Source organism: Sminthopsis crassicaudata, chromosome 4 (assembly GCF_048593235.1).
Source record: "Sminthopsis crassicaudata isolate SCR6 chromosome 4, ASM4859323v1, whole genome shotgun sequence".
In the NCBI taxonomy this organism is placed as follows: Eukaryota; Metazoa; Chordata; class Mammalia; order Dasyuromorphia; family Dasyuridae; genus Sminthopsis; species Sminthopsis crassicaudata.
In genome coordinates this window covers 279,099,443-279,117,001 of record NC_133620.1, presented here as the reverse complement: position 1 = coordinate 279,117,001, position 17,559 = coordinate 279,099,443, and the positions used below count along the sequence as shown (strand labels likewise).

The 17,559-nt window shown below is 35.9% G+C and overlaps 1 protein-coding gene across 3 annotated transcripts in view; it reads right to left on the bottom strand.

Annotated features, from left to right (window-relative positions):
- Positions 1-343: 343 nt before the first annotated feature.
- LOC141566444 (uncharacterized) overlaps positions 344-17,559 on the bottom strand; it is a 37,593-nt gene continuing 20,377 nt past the window's right edge. Inside the window, exons 7-10 of one of the 3 annotated variants that reach the window (XR_012489319.1) lie at positions 13,913-13,977; positions 10,547-10,665; positions 7,307-7,492; positions 344-603 (exon numbers count right to left, since the gene is read on the bottom strand). Coding sequence is in view for 1 of the 3 variants with exons in the window: in XM_074310984.1 (XP_074167085.1) it covers positions 578-603; positions 10,547-10,665; positions 13,913-13,977 (210 nt within the window). In the remaining 2 variants the exon portion in view is untranslated. Of the gene's footprint in view, positions 604-7,306; positions 7,493-10,546; positions 10,666-13,907; positions 13,978-17,559 lie in introns of those variants that run through there. The other 2 variants (XM_074310984.1, XM_074310986.1) reach the window with 2 other exon arrangements.

Below are 17,559 nucleotides of genomic sequence, written 5' to 3'. Positions count from 1 at the left end.
GATTGTTGTTTTCATCTCTTCAATGAAAATGTAAAATAAAGACCGAATTGCCAAATGAAAATTTTTTCACAGGGCTCTTCCATCCCCTGCAAATTCACTGCTCCCAAAGAAGCAGACCCTGAATCTATTACAGGGCTCACAACAAAGGAGATCACTGATATATTTCTGATATATTCAATCAACATGTATTTTAAAAAATATTTGAGCTGCTTATTTTTTAAAAAATAAATTATTTTTACACACATTTTTGAATTCTAAATTTCTCCTTCCCTCTAGACCCTCTATGTAAAACAAGAAATATATCAATTGTACATGTATAAATCATGCAAAATCTATTTCTATATTAGCAATCAATATGTATTTATTAAGCACTACAGATGATTAACTCTCTCTGCCCAGGGACTCATACAGGGTAATTTATTGCTGTTATTCAGTCCTTGGGATGTTGGCATATTCCACAGACTTGAGGGGCATCTTCATAGTATTTGAGCTGGAGCTCTTTTGTGTGTTTGGGCACATTGATTCTCTGAAGCCAATGTAGGTCAATGAGGCGTAATGGATGTCCTTAGGATCCTCTTCAACATTCATCTCCATGGAGAAATCCTAGTGGAAGAATATCAATTAGAAATTAGAGATTGAGAATGAGGCTTTGCCAGTGACAGTTTCAGTGCTCACATTATGAGGTTTGAAAAGCTTCAGTGGCAAAGGACAACACTCCTAGGAAGCATCTCTAGGAATGTTATGGATTTATGTGTAGAATATGGGAGCTAGACATTCCCTTAAAAATCACCAAAAATAGAAATTCATGGACTCCTAAGTAGGATAAAAATTACATCTTTATTTTCATTAAACTATTACTGAAATTGAGCATTTTAAAAATTACAAATGTAGGCAATAAACATTATTCTGAAAATGGTCCATTGGTTTCCCCAGACTTCCAAAGGGATCCACATGGCACCAAAAAATCCCTAAGGGTGCTCTTGATTTATAGCAATATTTTCACTTAAAAGCTGAGGAAACTGAACTTAAAAGAAGAAAAAGTTACTCTCTAAGGTTTCAAGTGGAGTTGGTAGCAAAGCTCCTTCTAGATCTCTATCTAGAAGCTAAAAATAGGGAGGGTTAGTCACCTGTTGGTAGATACTAGAATTATCTGCCGTCCCAGTTACTGTCCTGTTTCCTTAGAGTCTATGGTGCTTGATAATTAGCAGAATATTGAAAGATGGTTAGTATCTTGAATACACACATGATTTGGCTGCAAGGATATACTTCTGGATCTGGAAGTCATAAGTCCAAGGGCAGTAAGATAGAACAATGGATAGAATTATGGAACTGGAATCAGGAAGACCTGAGTCAAATCTTTTTTTTTAAATTAATTTTTATAATTATAACATTTTCTTTGACAGTACATATGCATAGGTATTTTTTTTACAACATTATCCCTTGTACTCCCTTCTGTTCCAAATTTTTCCCCTCCTTCCCTTCACCCCCTCCCCTAGATAGCAGGCATTCCCATATATATTAAATATCTTATAGTATATCCTAGGTACAATATATATGTGCAGAACCGAATTTTGTTGTTGTTGCAAAGGAAGGATTGTATTCAGAAGGTAAAAATAATCTGGGAAGAAAAACAAAACAAAACAAAACAAAAACCAATGCTCACAGTTTACACTCATTTCCCAGTGTTCCTTTTCTGGATGTAGCTGATTCTGTTCATCATTGATCAATTGGAATTGGATTAGCTCTTCTCTATGTTGAAGATATCCACTTCCATCAGAATACATCGACCTGAATCAACTCAAGTCTCAGATATTTAGTAGCTGTGTGACTCTGGGCAAGTCACTTAATGTCTATCTACCTCAGTTTCCCCATCTGTAAAATGGAGATATAATATCATTCTACTTTCTAGGGTTGCTGTGAAGATTATGGAAGGAAGTTATGAGTTTTATGATAATTGATATGATGTATATAATAAATATACTAATAATTTAGATATTTCCATGTTATCATTTTTTTTCAGCAGATTCTGACTTGAGAGTCAAGGGTCTCACAAAGCAGTTTGAAATATCAATCAATTCTTGACAGGGTCATGAATGTTAAGTGAAGTGAATCAAAGATTGCAGAACCTGTTCCCATAACAGAATTCTGGTCCTGTCCTCCAACCAAGAAACAACACCCAGGATTTGAATCAATCCCTTAAGAATTATTACCACAAGACTTCAGAACATCCTATACTTGTTGGGCTTGTCATGTTTCACTCCATCACTCTTAGAACTTGTATATAAAAGAATTTGTATATAAAATCTCTGTCTTTACTGCAGCAGAGAAGATCTCCTCCTCAGGAGTGTTCTCTGGTTTGTAAACCATATTCCTCACTCTGAAAGAGATTAATTAAATCTTTACTTGATTTCTAAAAAACCTCTCTCTAGGCCTGCTTTATGTGATTTTAGCTATTTACAGTTTAGAAACCAATATAGTAAAATTCTGTTAACAGAATCAAATGAGATAATCTTTATAAAGTGCTATTATTTTTCACTTGTGATTGACCACAGCTTAATATCTAATGAATTTAGAATAACACTGTGATCTCAGATTAAGACTATATTAAGGAATCCAAAAGGAATTTTCATAGCTGCTGTGCATATCCTTTTCCTGTTCAGAAGACACTGTACAGCAAAGTAGCCCAGCACAGGTCTTCTATCAGAGAAAAATATCAAGCAGCATCAAAAGTTTTAATCAGGTCTATCACTAATTTTTTATAGATAACGGGAGAGGGGGTTCCTCAGAGTCTTAGTCAGTCATTTCTCTTGGAAAGGTGCACCCAGTTAGAAAATGATCCTTATCCTCTCAACAAGGGACCAATAAACATATTCACATTCTCCACAGGGAGATTCCCATCACATTCCCCAAAAGTTTACTGTGCTACCAACCTCATTAAGCTAATTGGAGGACTCATTACTTGCATCATTGAACTCAACGTGGGATAACTTTCCTTACCTGGTAACAACTCAAATTTCAATAATACCTTAAGATTTACAAGGCACATTTTTGAGAACAACAATGTAAGAGGTCTTACATGTATTATCCTTGTTTTAAAGATGAGGAGACAAGCACAAAGGAGTAATATAACTCCAGTGGTGTCATACAACCAGGAACTTGAACTCAGGACTCCTACTTTCCATTACAGTGCTCTTTTTTTTACATAATCCTGACCTCAAGGGTTAACGCATTTTTGAAAATCAAAATTCTGTGTTTATTAATGATTTGTCCCAATCCTTGTATTTAATAATGTTTTCTGACTTGGATGCTAATGATCTGAACCTGTTGAAATAAAGGACATCCCAGGGCAGATATTGCTTCAGTGTTGCAATGGATTTGGCCTTCACAAAAATATTCTTCTGTTGCCTCCAAGTGGTGTGGAAGTAACTCTGGGCTCTCTTGGGTTTTGCCAGTGGAGACTAAATTCTGGTGACTTCTACCACTTTGGGAAGACCTTGAGCATGGGTCTGAAAACAAAACATGTCTCTTATCTAAGTATCAGCTTAAGTCTGCAGAGGTTTCTGACCAGCAAAATGTCTATTAGGTGATAAATTTTTTGGCTACGAATAATAAATAATAATAACAGCATGATATTTAAATGGGGGCAGCTAGGTAGTACAGTACTGGGTCTTAAGTCAGAAAAATTAACTTCCTCATTCAAATCCAGCTTCAGACATTTACTAGCTATGTGACTCTAGGCAAGTCACTTACCCTGTTTGCCTCAGTTTACTCAACTGTAAAATGAATTGGAAACGGAAATGCCAAGAAAATTCCAAAAGGATTCAAGAAGACTATGACATGACAAAAGTGACTCAACAAAGGCAACAACAAGTATGTATATAATTTTTTAAGGTTTGTTTAGAACTTTATATGTTTTATTTCAATTAATCCTTAGAGCAAATTTCTATGTAAGTGCTGTTTACAAATGAAGAAGAAATGGGTTTGCATAAGTTAAATGACTAGCATATCCCTGAGGAAGAATTCAAATTCAGATTTTTCTAACTAAAAGTCCTATGATCTCTACACCACACCACCTGTTATTGTTCCTTCTTTAATTCTAACTGGACCAATAACATCACAAGGTGATGTCTTGATTTGCTTGTGAATTGAATTTAAGTGAGTCAGAGCAGAGCAAAGTCAACAGCCTTAATCTCCCTTCCTGAGTCATTGACTTCTAGTTGCAAAACAAGTCAAGATGACTGGCGATGACTTGGATACACTGGATGACTTTGGTATCTTCCATGTCTGCCCAAACTCTAAGCATTCCAGGATACCTACCTCAACCGCCTTCATGATCATTAGAACAAATTGTTCTCATCTGACCATTCTAATAGGGATGTCTTCACATACTTCACACATCCCCCTAATTGACTGACAGATGTGAAATCCCTTGATAACTTTCAACCTGATTTAGGCTATCTGCTGAGAGGATTTTCTCAGGGTGAGGCTGCTGTCAATGCTAGAGCTGCTTAGACTCACCATACTATTTAGTTGCCTCTAGGAGACCCATGAAACATTTAAAATATATACAAATAGAATAGTCCCCATTCTCCCTCCCTTATTTCTTTATAGATTTTGGATGGTGCTATAATATGTACTGCTCCCTATTTAACCCATTCCCAATGTGAATAGGTTTTCAGAACTGTAAGCCCTCCCCTCTCTAATATCTCTGTGTCTATTCTTCCTCTGTACCTCATTTGTATAACATAATTACTATTTTTATCTTTTTCTAGGTGATTTTGTTCTTTAGATCAGATTTCAATCTAGTTAATTGCTGATATCAATCTTAAATATGCATTTCTCATTTAAAAAACATAAATGATTTGTCCATGTTAAATTTCTTGAAACTGATCTTTGATATTAACTCTTATATGTAAAATTTTCTCTTTAGTTCATATTTGATTGAAAATTCTGAAAATGTGCAAGTTTGTTGAATATCCATATTTTTCATTCAGTATCATGGATAATTTTGCTACAGACCTAATTCTTTGCCAGTATACATGATTCCTAGACTTGTGTGGTCTTTTATTGTGACTGCCGACAAGTCCCATTCAATTCCATTTGTAGCTCCAGTGTATTTGAACTTTTTTTCTTGTTTCTTGCAAAATTTTCTTTTTGATCTGGGGATTTCAAAATTTGGCAATAATATTCCTATGTATTTTCCACAAAGGATCTCTTTGAGATGGTGATTGGTGGATTTTTTTTTTTCTCTTTCTACTTTCCCCTCATGTTCTATCACTCCAGGACAAGCTTTCCCCTCATGTTCTATCACTCCAGGACAAGCTTCTTGGATTATTTCTTGCATTAATGTAACAAAGTTCTTTTTTTTTGGTCACAGATTTCAGATAGTCCAATTATTCTTATGTTTTCTCTTTGATCTGTTTTCCAAATCTGTAATTTTTCTTAGAAGTTGTTTCACATCCTATTCTATTTTTTTCATTCTTTATATTTTATTTTATTATTTCTTGATCTCTTATAGCTTCACTGGCTTTCCCTTGCCCAATTCTAATTCTAAAAGATTTATTTTCATCTTTAAGAGACTGTACCTCCTTTTCTAATTGGTTAACTTTTTTTTTCATAATCTTGTTTTTCTTGGATGGTTTTTATTTACTTAAATTATTTAAAGTTTTTCTTCAATGTCTCATTTGATTTTTAAATTATTTTTTGAGTTCTTCTATAAATTCTCTCTGGCCAAGAAGCCATTCAATGTCACTCTTTGGGGGTAGAAGAAGCTTTTTTTTTTTTTTTTTTTAACTTCAGTGTCTTCTTCTGAAGATGAACCCCAGTCTTCTCTATTCCCATAGTAAGTTTCTATGGTCGGGTTCTTATTTGCCCATTCATTTTTTTTTTTTTTTTTAAATAATGAAAACTGTTAGTGTAAGCATCTCTAATTGTGGGTTGGGGAAATGGTACCTCTAGCTTCACTTCAGCTTTCCCCTTTGACCTAGAACCCAAAACCAAAAATTCCATTCTCCTACAAATTCCAGCTCTACTGCTTCTGCACTGACCAGGTGTGCAGGTTCTTTTTTGCCCAAGGCCAAGTCTCAGCAGCATAGCTGGGACTGCATTTCTAATCAGAAAAGTTTCACTCAGTCTTCCCAGACCCAGATCCTGACTTTACATGCAGTCCAGGAGGAGAAAGTTTCTGTAGTTCCTGCTGAGACTCCAAGCCAAATCCAGCTAACTCCAGGGCTCCCCACTTGCTATTTCTGTGGAGCTAACCTGGAATTGTTTGTACTTTATACTGGTTAATCCCTGGCCTGGATGGGGTCTTTCTTCTTGGGTTTCCCAAAAAGATCCTTGTTCTGCCCCAAGTCTTCTTGAATTTTCACTAATCTGTTTGGCCTGACTTTTTGCCTGTTTGTGGGGGAAATCTGGAGAGATTGAAATTTACTGACCTACTCTGCTATTTTCCCAGATTTTCCTCAGATTCTTCCCTTCTAATCAAAGAGATCTATAGATACATGAAAAAAATGCTCTAAATCACTATTGTTTAAAGAAATCAAATTAAAGCAACTCTGAGGTACTCCTTCACACTTATAAGACTGGCTAATATGACTTAAAAGGTAAATGATAAATACTGGAAGAGACACAGGAAAATTGGGATGCTAATGATTTATTGGTGGAGTTGTGAAGTAATCCAACCATTCTAAAGAACAATTTGGAACTATGACCAAAGATCTATTAAACTGTATATACTTTTTGATCTAGAAATATCTGCTAGGTCTGTACCCAAAGAAATTTTAAAAGAGGAATGGGCAGAAGGACCTATATGTAAGAAAAAATTATAGCAGCTCTTTTTGTGGTGACAAAAAAAACCTGGAAACTGAAGGGATATCCATTAATTGGAGATAACTGAACAAGTGATTATATATGACTGTAATGAAACACTATTATGCTATAAGAAATGACAAGCAAAATGATTTCAGAAAAACCTAGAACAAATTATCTGAATTGATAACAAAGTGAAGTAAACATAACCAGGAAAATGTTGCACATGGTAACAGCAATATTGTAAGAATGATTAACTGTGAATGATTTAGCCATTCTAACCAAAGGACTCATGAAGGAAAATGCTATCCACCTCCAGAAAAAGAACTGGTGGAATTTGAGTACAAATCAAAGCATACTTGTTAGGTTCTTACTAAGTACTAATGAGATAATGAAATGATAGGTTCTTACTAAGGGCTAAATCGGTACTTAACAATTCTCTAGTTCCAGCCTTTAGGGGAGTTTTACCCCTGTGAACTCCTGGGGAGGAGCTTACCTGCTTAGGAGGAGCAAGTCCATTGGTTGAAGTATTTTTTCCTAGAAGGCCCTGAGTTATTCCATGCCCATTCTCTGGGAGGATAAAAGAAGACACCATTGAGCAAGGAGAGAGTCTTGTCTGGGCCAGAGTTGGGGCGGCTCTCTGGAAGAGAAGTCTCGACTCTAGGTCAGAGTTGGCGGCTCGCTAGAGGAAGAAGAATCTGGCTGAGAGATTGAGTTGAGACAGCAGATCTCCTCCCAGAGAGCGATCGGAAGTCTCTGGAGACAACAGGACTTTACACATACTATATTTCTTAGTCTATTTATATGGAAATATATTTTGTTTGATTGCACATGTATAAGCTATATGAAATTGCTTATCATCTCAGGGAAGGGGCAGGGAAGAAGAAAACTTAGAACTCAAAATTCTAGAAAATGAATGCAAAAATATTTTTACATGTAATTTGGTATCTAAAATAAAAGATTATTAAAGTTTAATAAAAAATTCTTACTTCACTAATTAGGACACTAATGCTTTGTTGGTTGAGTTGTGAACTGATCTAGCCATTCTGGAGGGCAATTTGCAACTATATTCAAAGGATTATCAAACTGTGCATACACTTTTATCCAGCAGTGTCTCTACTGGGTCGGTAGCCCAAAGAGATCATAAGCAAGAGGAAAGGACCCACATGTGCAAAAATGTTTGTAGCAGCCCTTTTTGTTGTGGCAAGGAACTAGAAACTGAGTGGATATCCATCAGATGGGGAATGGATGAATAAGTTCTGGGGTTTGTTATGAAATATTATTGTTCTATTAAAAAAATAATCAGCAGGATGATTTCAGAAAGGCCTAGAAAGACCTACATGAATCAATGCTAAGTAAAGTAAGTAGAACCCAGAAAATATTGTACACAGCAGCAACAAGGTTATGTAATGATCAACTCTGATGGAACTGGCTCTTATCAGCAATGAAGTGATTCGGGCAAATTCCAATAGACGTGATGGAGAGAGCCATCTCTATACAGAAAAAGGACTATGGGGACTGAATGTGGATTTTACAATATAGTATTTTTACTTTTTTTGTTGTTTGCTTGCTTGCTTTTTCTTTCTCATTTTCCCCTCTTTTGGATCTAATTTTTCTTGTGCAGCATGATAAATGTGGAAATATGTATAGAATGTATGGAAGAATGGCAAAGGTTTAACATATATTGAATTGCCTGCTATTTAGGAGATTTAGGGGAGGAAATGGGAGAAAGAGAAGGAAAAAGTTTTAAAATACAAGGCTTTGCAAGGGTGAATGCTGAAAACTATGTTTACATATATTTTGAAAATAAAAATATTGTTAAAAAATGCTTCCCTAGCGAATGTAAATTGTTAGCACTACTGTCTATCTACCCAGGTTACTTATACCTTCGGAAGCTAATAATTAATGTGCAACAAGAAAATGGTATTTACACACATATATTGTATCTAGGTTATATTGTAACACATGTAAAATGTATGGGATTACCTGCCATCGGGGGGGAGGGAGTGGAGGGAGGGAGGGGATAATTTGGAAAAATGAATAAAAAAAAAAAATGCTTCCCTTCTATAATGAATGGGTTGAACTAAGTAAATTTCTTTGTTCCCTTCTACCTTTAAATTCTATGATCATAAGAACTACTCTGAGAAGTAGAGATAAGCCCTACCCTGCCCACAATATAGGACCTTAGGGTGGTTCAGATGAGATAATACTGAGGAAAAGGTGGTAACCCTGTTTAAAAAGAGTTAGCTTTATTTATCCTAGATTTCTGCTTCTTGTTGTCATCACCATGTCATCACCTGCCAAAACATATACCTTTAGCAGCCCGACCCCTTATCTGGAAGTTGAGGGGAGATATTCTACTCTCTCTCCCCATCAAATATTTAGTGGCTTTGTGACCTGGGTATTTGTCCCAAGCCCTTCACTTATAAAATGGTAATAATAAAATGGTAATAATAGTAGCACCTGTCTCTTAGGGTTGTTGTAAGAATTAAGTGAGATATTTTAAAAAGAGATTGGCATAGGTACTTAATAAATGCTTGTTTCCTTCTTTATATTCTTGCTTTTCATTAATGCCTCCACTCCTTTGACAACTTTGCTTTCCTGATTTTTATTCCCTGAACCGGGTAAGAACAGGAAAGGAAAAGAAGATCCACTTGCAGAAAGCAATAAATTGTCTCAGGTAGCTAGATAGCATAGTAGATAGAGTGCTGGTGCTGCAATCAGGAAGATTCTTCTTCCTTAGCCAGTAAGTGCCTTAGGTCAAATTTGAACTATGTGAACCTGGTTCAATTTTTGGTTCAATTCATCTGTAAATGGAGAAGAAATTAGCAAACCATTCTATTGAGCTATCTATTAATTAGTAATACCAAGTTAAATTAAATTAACTTTAACTTATTAAAAATAATAAAGTATTTCTATTAATAAGTATCAGCAGGTGTTTATGTCATTCTTTCACTATTATGGATCCCTACTATCAAGAAATATTGTTGATCTGGCATTTAATGTTTCCTACCATCTGACTCCAAGCTACCATTTTAACCTCATTGCTAGTATTCCTTTTTATTTATTTTGTTTCAAACGACCTGGACTTTCCCCTTCTTTCTCATCCTGCCTTCTTCTATTTCCATGCTATTGCTCATTCTGTCTCCTCAACATGCAATATTATTGTCCAGACCCAATCCCATTTCTATTTCCCTTCCCTCAAGGCCCTAGTCAAGTGACACTTTTTCCTGAAATTTTCTGTCTCCCCTTCCTCCAGATTGCTCCCTCCTTGAAAGGGAGATTCTTTCTTTTTAATTTCAACTCATTATGAATGAATCAGTCTTTTGCCTTCATTTCATTTTCTTCTGTCTGAGGTCAGATTTGAGCTCAGAAAGATGAGTCTTCCTTACATCAAGGTTACTCCAGCACCTAGCTGTCATGCTTATAAACATGTATATAAAAGGCCTCTCTTACCAAACCTCAAGGTAGTTACAATGATGAATGAGAGATATCCCTGATCCCCGAATTCACAGTCCACCAAAAGGATGTGTAAATTCTCACCATAATATAAAGTAGAGTGAATAGAGAGAGAAATATGAAGGAATCAGCAGAGGGGTGCCCCACAGAATCCATTTTAGACTATCTTTTCCCCAACCCCTGGAACTGAAATGCTAGAAAGATGTGGGGGTGTGGAGCATCAGGACAGTGAGAGGCAGAAAATAAGAGGGAGGTGAGAGTTCTCTCTCTCTCTTACCTTTCTTGGATTTCTGGTAGGATTTCTTGATGTATACAATTCCTATAATGATGATTCCCAATAGGAGCAGGAAGGTCAGGACCACAGCCAAAATGATGAATTCCCCCCTTTCTAAGAAACTTATGGAAAAAAAGATATATCAGGTATAAAGAAAAGGAGAAAGGGAGAGGTAAAGAACCAAACTATCTGTGGAAACCAAATTACTCTGTTTCTGATATATGAGAATGGATGGATTTGGACTTCAAGAGACCTTCTTTGTGATTTTCCTTCCCACTGGTACTCAATGATCTCAAATTCCTTCTTTTCTTTTCCCTTAGCTACCAAGAGCTCTCTGTTTCATGCCCTGTTCCCAGTTCAAAGCAATGTCTCTTATTCCAAACTTTTCCTAGTAATCTCTTCTCTCACCAAAACTTAACTATCCTGTCATAAGATCATAGGTTTCGAAATAGTTTAGGAAGATCTCCATCATAAGATCCCGGAGACTGAATATCTGCTTATTTTATAACTTGCAAACTCTACCTTTTTCTATAAGTTGCTGCCTACCTAAAAGTGAATGATTTTGATTCTTACCTCCTTTTCTCATTCCCTTTTTCTTCAACTCTTCCCCTCCCACTTTAATTTTGACCTCCCCTTCCATTGTGCTTATGAGATTTCAATTCCATAATGAATAAACTTTCATTCTGAACATGGCTTCCATACAATACACAGCACTCATAGTCATCCTCTCCAGCATGGACTGTACCTTCTTATATATTATCTCTTCCCACTCTTCTTTCCCCTATTAATCATGCTACTTCTGAGAAAGAAGTCAGAATATACCCTAACTATCCATAGACACTTCTAGGTTCCTTTTTTGCCATCATTTTGTCAGTTAGGAAATTCCCCTCCTTTGAATTTTACTTGGTTAAAAATTTTCACCCAATATTGATTACAATGCCTATTATCATTCTCCCAAGTCATTCTCTCTCTTTTCTCAAGGAGTTCAATATTTGATTCATTGTCTTTTTTCTCCCAGCCTTTATGCTAGATTTCAATATTCATAATGATTTTTTTCTCAAACTCTAATTTCCTAGTTGTTCAATTTATTTAGACCTCATGACTTATTCTTCCAATCCATTTAAACAATACACCTGGATCTCATTAATCATGTATTCTTCTTTTATAAAAACTAACCAATAAAAGAAAGAAAGAAAACCAAATCTCTAATATTACCCTACTCTGACATCACTTCTCTTGGAATCTCAAACCAGTTGACCCCACACCAGGATCACGAATCTTTTGCCTTTCATTGTTTAATTCTTTCTTTATCCTAACCCTAGGTTACTTATGCCGTTTCCCTCTTCCACTTCTACTAACATGATGATGAAAAGAACTGGAAGAAGTCACAAAAACTGAACTGATTTTATTTTATTTAACCTCAATGGAGTCCTCATGAAGCAAGGCAATATTTTCATTTCTCTCTACTTTCCTATTTTCCTATTTGACTCCCTAAAGCAACTATTTCAAATCTTCTTTTCTCTCCTTATCTTTCCATTTATTCTCAAGCTGAGGCTTTTAGTGGGTTACTTTAATGAAAAGAAAAAAGAGGTCAATCTTCAAATGCTATTACTAATCTTGTCTTCTCAAAGTTCTTTAATATCATCAGCTAGAGATTTTCCTCTTCCAATTTTTAATGGACATTCTTCCCAAGGACAGTCTCTCTACGTATGCCCTTAATCTATCCTTTCCTGTCTTCTCCACTGGATTGTTTCCTTAATCATTCCTTAGCTTTCTCTAATTTTCAAATCTTCCCATAAGTTATTTCTCTGTTGCTTTCAAACTTGCCTGTCTCTGTCATTTTAAAAAATCCTTCTTTAGAACTTATCCCTTCAATCCTTTATCTTATGTCTCTTCTTCTTTTTTTTTTCTGTCAAATTTCCAGAGAAAGCTATTCACACTTGTCTCCACATTTTTTTTTAACCTTTTCTTTTGTTCCTTTACAATCAGGCTTCTAACTTCATCCAAAGTGCCATTTCCTTAAACAGGGCTCTTTAAAGTTATCAATAATTTTTAATCACCAAATCTGACAGTTGTTTTCAAAGTTTTCATCCTTTTTGACTTGTCTGTTGCATTTGACTCCATTGACTATCTTCCCCCTTTTAAATATTCTCTCCTCTCTGGATTTTTGAAAAACCACCCTGTTCCAGTGCTTCCACTTTCTCTATGCCTCTCTTCACTCCTATGATTGCTCATTATCTGTATCAAAACACCATGAAAGATTCCAAGGTAAAATGTTTTAAAGGCACATAGGTTTTTCAGAAGCCCTCAGAACATATGCTTATACAATATAGTGATAAGAAAACCTTCCACTGGGAGATTGGGAGATCTGGAATTTAGGTCCATTCTACTAGTAACTCACAGAGGAAAGGAATAGGACTTGAGTAGTTCATTTTTTTTCCTCCCTAGACTTCATTTTCATCATCTTTAAAATGAAAAGATTACATTAGATTATTTGGGTGGCTAGATGAATCTAGGAAGACTTGAGACCAAATATAGTTTTAGACACTAACTATGTGACTGGGCAATTTTACCTCTGATTGCCTCAGTTTCCTCAAATGTAAAATAGGAATAATAAGAGCACCTAGCTCCTAGAGTTGTTATGAGGACCAATGAGAAATGTATTTAAACTGCTTCTCAAACCTAAAAGTGCTATGTAAATACTAACTATAATTATTACAGTACAGTAACAGCAGTTATCATCTACTCTCCTTTGTAGGCATTTCTCTAATTTCTTACAGTTAGCTAGAGTGCTAAAAGAACAGAAACTCTACCCTACCTTGTACTTTTCAGACTATACCACTTGGTGAAGGTTTGGTTCTTTAAAGTCAGGAATAAAGGAAATCTCCTGGGTGCAGGTGAGCATTCAGGAAGTTTTGGGGGAGAGGGTGCTCCTCTGCTTGGCTGCAAGAGAATAGCCTTTGCTCTTGGTTACTAACTGGACAATCAGCTGATATAATTTGTCTGTATTATCACAGATGTGATAAGCATGAGTGGGGATGGAGAAGAAGGAAAATAAGAAGAGGAACTTTCTATATCACATCAAGCACACTGGCCTGTAGCCAGAACATTTGACCAGCATAGAAAGAATATGAATTCAGATCACAGGAAACTTAAATGTGAGGGAAATATTAAGGACACATTTCTCAAACTTACCCTGGGCTCCCTGGATCACCTTTCTTTTCATGAAGAAGACAGATAATCAATAAACTGAGCATAGGCTAGTGAAACTAGACTTTAAATAAATTCGCTTAGAAAAATACATGTTTAAGTAACTTGAGGAAGTAGGACACTGAGCAGAGGACTTATGGGATGCAGGGAAAGTAGTACCTGCAAGCGGCTAGAGTTGTAGAAAGAACATTTGAAGTAGTCGGAGTCTCTTGGGTGGTCTCGGGCTACAAAAACAAAACAGTGAGACAAACTATAAGAGAGTCATTCATCTCCATGTCTTTCATATGCTTTCTTAGGAACTATTGACACATTTTTAAAAAACATACTATACTATAGCAGATCATTCTATTTCATATTATTTTTATACCAAAGAATGGTATATTCTTTGTATGTTTTCCAGTGTTTTATTATTTTGTTCTTCTTGTCATCATGGTCTGTCATCCCAGAGCCCATTGAATGTCTTGGTTAAACATATCACTGGGGATCTTCTCCCTATCCTCAGCAGGTGGCTAGAGCTGATATCATGAAAACAAATGCTATCTCCTCTAATTCTAGCTATACCCCCACTGTTTCCAATAGAGAGAATCCAGAAAATAGAGTGAAGCAAGTCTGTGTGTGTGTGTGTGTGTGTGTGTGTGTGTGTGTGTGTGTGTGTGTGTGTGTGTTTTAAACAAAAATTTGCTAGCTTCCCTTTCTTCAACCTAAAAAGTTTTGTCCTGATTTGGAGGCTGGCAGAAGAAATAATTTGTCTCTAGCTTATCATTTTGGGACCTAGAACCATTAAAACCAATGCCTTGAAGGACCTGCTGCTATGAAGAGCAGATAGGAAATCTTTAGTGAACAGAAGTTTATTGCTAAGACAAGGTGGGTACAGCATGCATAGACTTCATGGTAAAAGATCCTTTATGAATAACCTCCATTCAGATTAGAGACTGATCTAGGTCAACTTTATTTCCTTGTCTCTGTTCTCACTCTTACTTCTAAGAGGGCAAGTACATTCTCTTTGGAACTTAATGCTTCCTGGGACTTGAGAGAAACTCATGCTTGATTCTTAAAAAGTTTTCTTACTCCTTTCTGTTTAAAAGATCATTTTTTCTCCCTTGGAACTAACAAATTCAAAAACTATTTCATATTTGCTAAACCATGCTTTTTTTTTTTTTCCATGAATGTACCATATGTGTGTGTGTCTCCACAGAAATTTTTTTCAGAAAAATGAGAAAGTGACTCACCTACAGTACAGGTAACCTAATTCTTTCTAGTCTCAGAGTATAGAGAGCACAAGAAATCTAACGGGGATAAGAGGAGAGCAGATTAAAGACTTAGATAACTGTTCCTATCTGGGATTTCCAAGAAGGCTCCATTCTCCTATCCAAGGATTTTATTTTTAGAAAATAGTTAATAAAATTTTTTCTGATTTTATTTGGATTGAATTGAAATGATCTTACTTGAAGAGATTACCAGGTAGATGTTTTTATGGACAGTGAACTTGCCATTCTTGTAGGTCATGCATCAATAATATCCTGAGTCCTTTTTCCTGAACCCTGACATATGATGATGATGTGTCTATTCTTAGACTCATTAAGAAGAATAGAGAGAATTCACCTTCTTTAGTCAAAACCCAGGATTGTTTTGTGACCATTAATTTGCTACAATCCATTCCATTCTTTTGTGTTTTACACCAGGCTTTCCACAGCATCTGATGGTCTCTGAACTGATATGAGCAGCTTACATTCAGCATCTTCCCCTCCAGTACTCTTCATCAAAACTTTTCATTTCCTGGGAACCTGGAGAGCACAACTTCAGGTCCGCAAGAGTTTAGGTTATGGATCAAGACCCTTTCCCTGGCCAGACTGGAGGATAGAGGTTAAGAGGGAAACTATTGTCCTCACAGAGTCTCATTTACCCAGACCATGCTCCAAAGAAGCATTCTGTACTCCCTAGAATGTCTCCCTCCCTGGCCCTTGAGCTGTCTACATAATCCCCTACTTTCGTTCTCTTCTCATCCCCTCTTCCCCCCGCCCCCCATGCCTTTCCTCTGCACCTGAGATTCTCAGTGACAGCAAAAACAGCAGCAATGGGACCTCTCTGGCCATTCTGGAGTTTTTCAAGCACTTAGGAGGTAAAGACAATACATTTCATTCCTCATTGGTCTGATACCTGGGGAGGTGGTATGAGAAGTAGGATACTGAATCTTCCCCTTCTACTTCTTAGTTTTTGAGAAGAAAGAAGAACTAAGGAAATATAGAAAGAGAGTCCTTAGCAGGGAACTAAGGGAAGTAGAGGGAGCAGAAGTGGAGAGTTGTAGAGAGGAAGAGGAGAAGAGTTCTTACTGAGGAATCTACACTTGTGAAATCTCTGATCTTGCTGTTGGGCAAGAATTACTCTCCTAAAATGGCCTGGCTCAAGGAAGATGTGTTTTTTCTTTTCATATTTTGTGAAGACTCCCAGAGAGCCTAGGAGTGGGAGGAGGACAGGAATCTTGTGTCAAAGTTTGGTTTAGGATTTTTGTACCTTCACTGGCAGCTATTGAGAAGATGAGAAAGGAGTCAAGAAACACATCTTGGCCTATAATCTCCTCATTCCCTCTTCTCCTAAACTCTGAGGCTCTCCATATGACATTTTCTATTAATTTGTTTATATCATACAATCTATTTCTCTCATTAAAATTATTTTTAATGTAAATACAAAAAAGCATTTCTAAATGCACAGCAAAGCACAAAAATGTGATTCTGTATGAAATCAAGAATTTGTTTGCTTTACAAAAAAGCATATGTTAAATTTGATAGATTATTTGCCAATCCATTTCACTTGGCTATACATCCTTATGTCCTCTGTGGATTTTAAAATAATGTTCTTTAAAAGGTTCTTTTTTATCACTATTTTTAATTTCCTTATATCATCCCCATTCCATGTTTACATACTCTTCTTACAACCTCTTGTTCCTCCATTTTATACCAATGTATTCCTTATATTTTCAGAACAGAAATAATGTACCCTCCCTTATGACTTCCATTTTTCTAATTTAACTTCATTAGTACCCTTGAAGTCCCTGAAGTTCTGAACAACATTTTATTATTATTATTATTATTATTAGTATTATTATTATTATTATTATGTAAATACTACATAATCATGCAGCTACTTGCAGCTGCTCAAACAAATTTACTCTTTTAGATATCTTTCAATTTTCCCTTTTTCCCTCTCCCCTTCCAATAGAAAATGCAAACATTTCCATAATAGTCATGTTTGAGGAAATATAGACCCCCTTCAAGAAAAATAAAGTAAAAATAGTATGCTTCAATTTGTATTCCGACACCATCAGTTCTTTCTTTTGGTTTTGATAGCATTTTTCATCATAAGTCCTTCAGAGTTGTCTTGGATAATTGTTTTGCTGAGAATAGTTATGTCATTCACAGCTGATCATCTCATAGTATTTCCATTACTTTCTAACAGCACTTTTCATTTTGCATGAGTTCTTGGAAGTCTGTCCAGGATCTTCTAAGAGCATCCTTCTCATCATTTCTTATAATACAATAATATTCTATCAATAATATTTCTGTGTGTTTTTTCTTGCAAGATCTCTTTAAGAGGATAAGTGGATTTTTTCTATTTCTATTTTCCACTCTTGTTCTATCACCTTAGGATAATTTTCTTTGATTATTTCCTCTATTATTGTTAAGGTTTTGGGTTTTTGTTTTTGTTTCTGTTTTGTTTTTTGTTTTGTTTTGTTTTTTGTCACAGCTTTCAGATAATTCAGTTATTCTTATGTTTTCTCTTCTTGGTCTGTTCTCCAGGTCTGCTGTTTT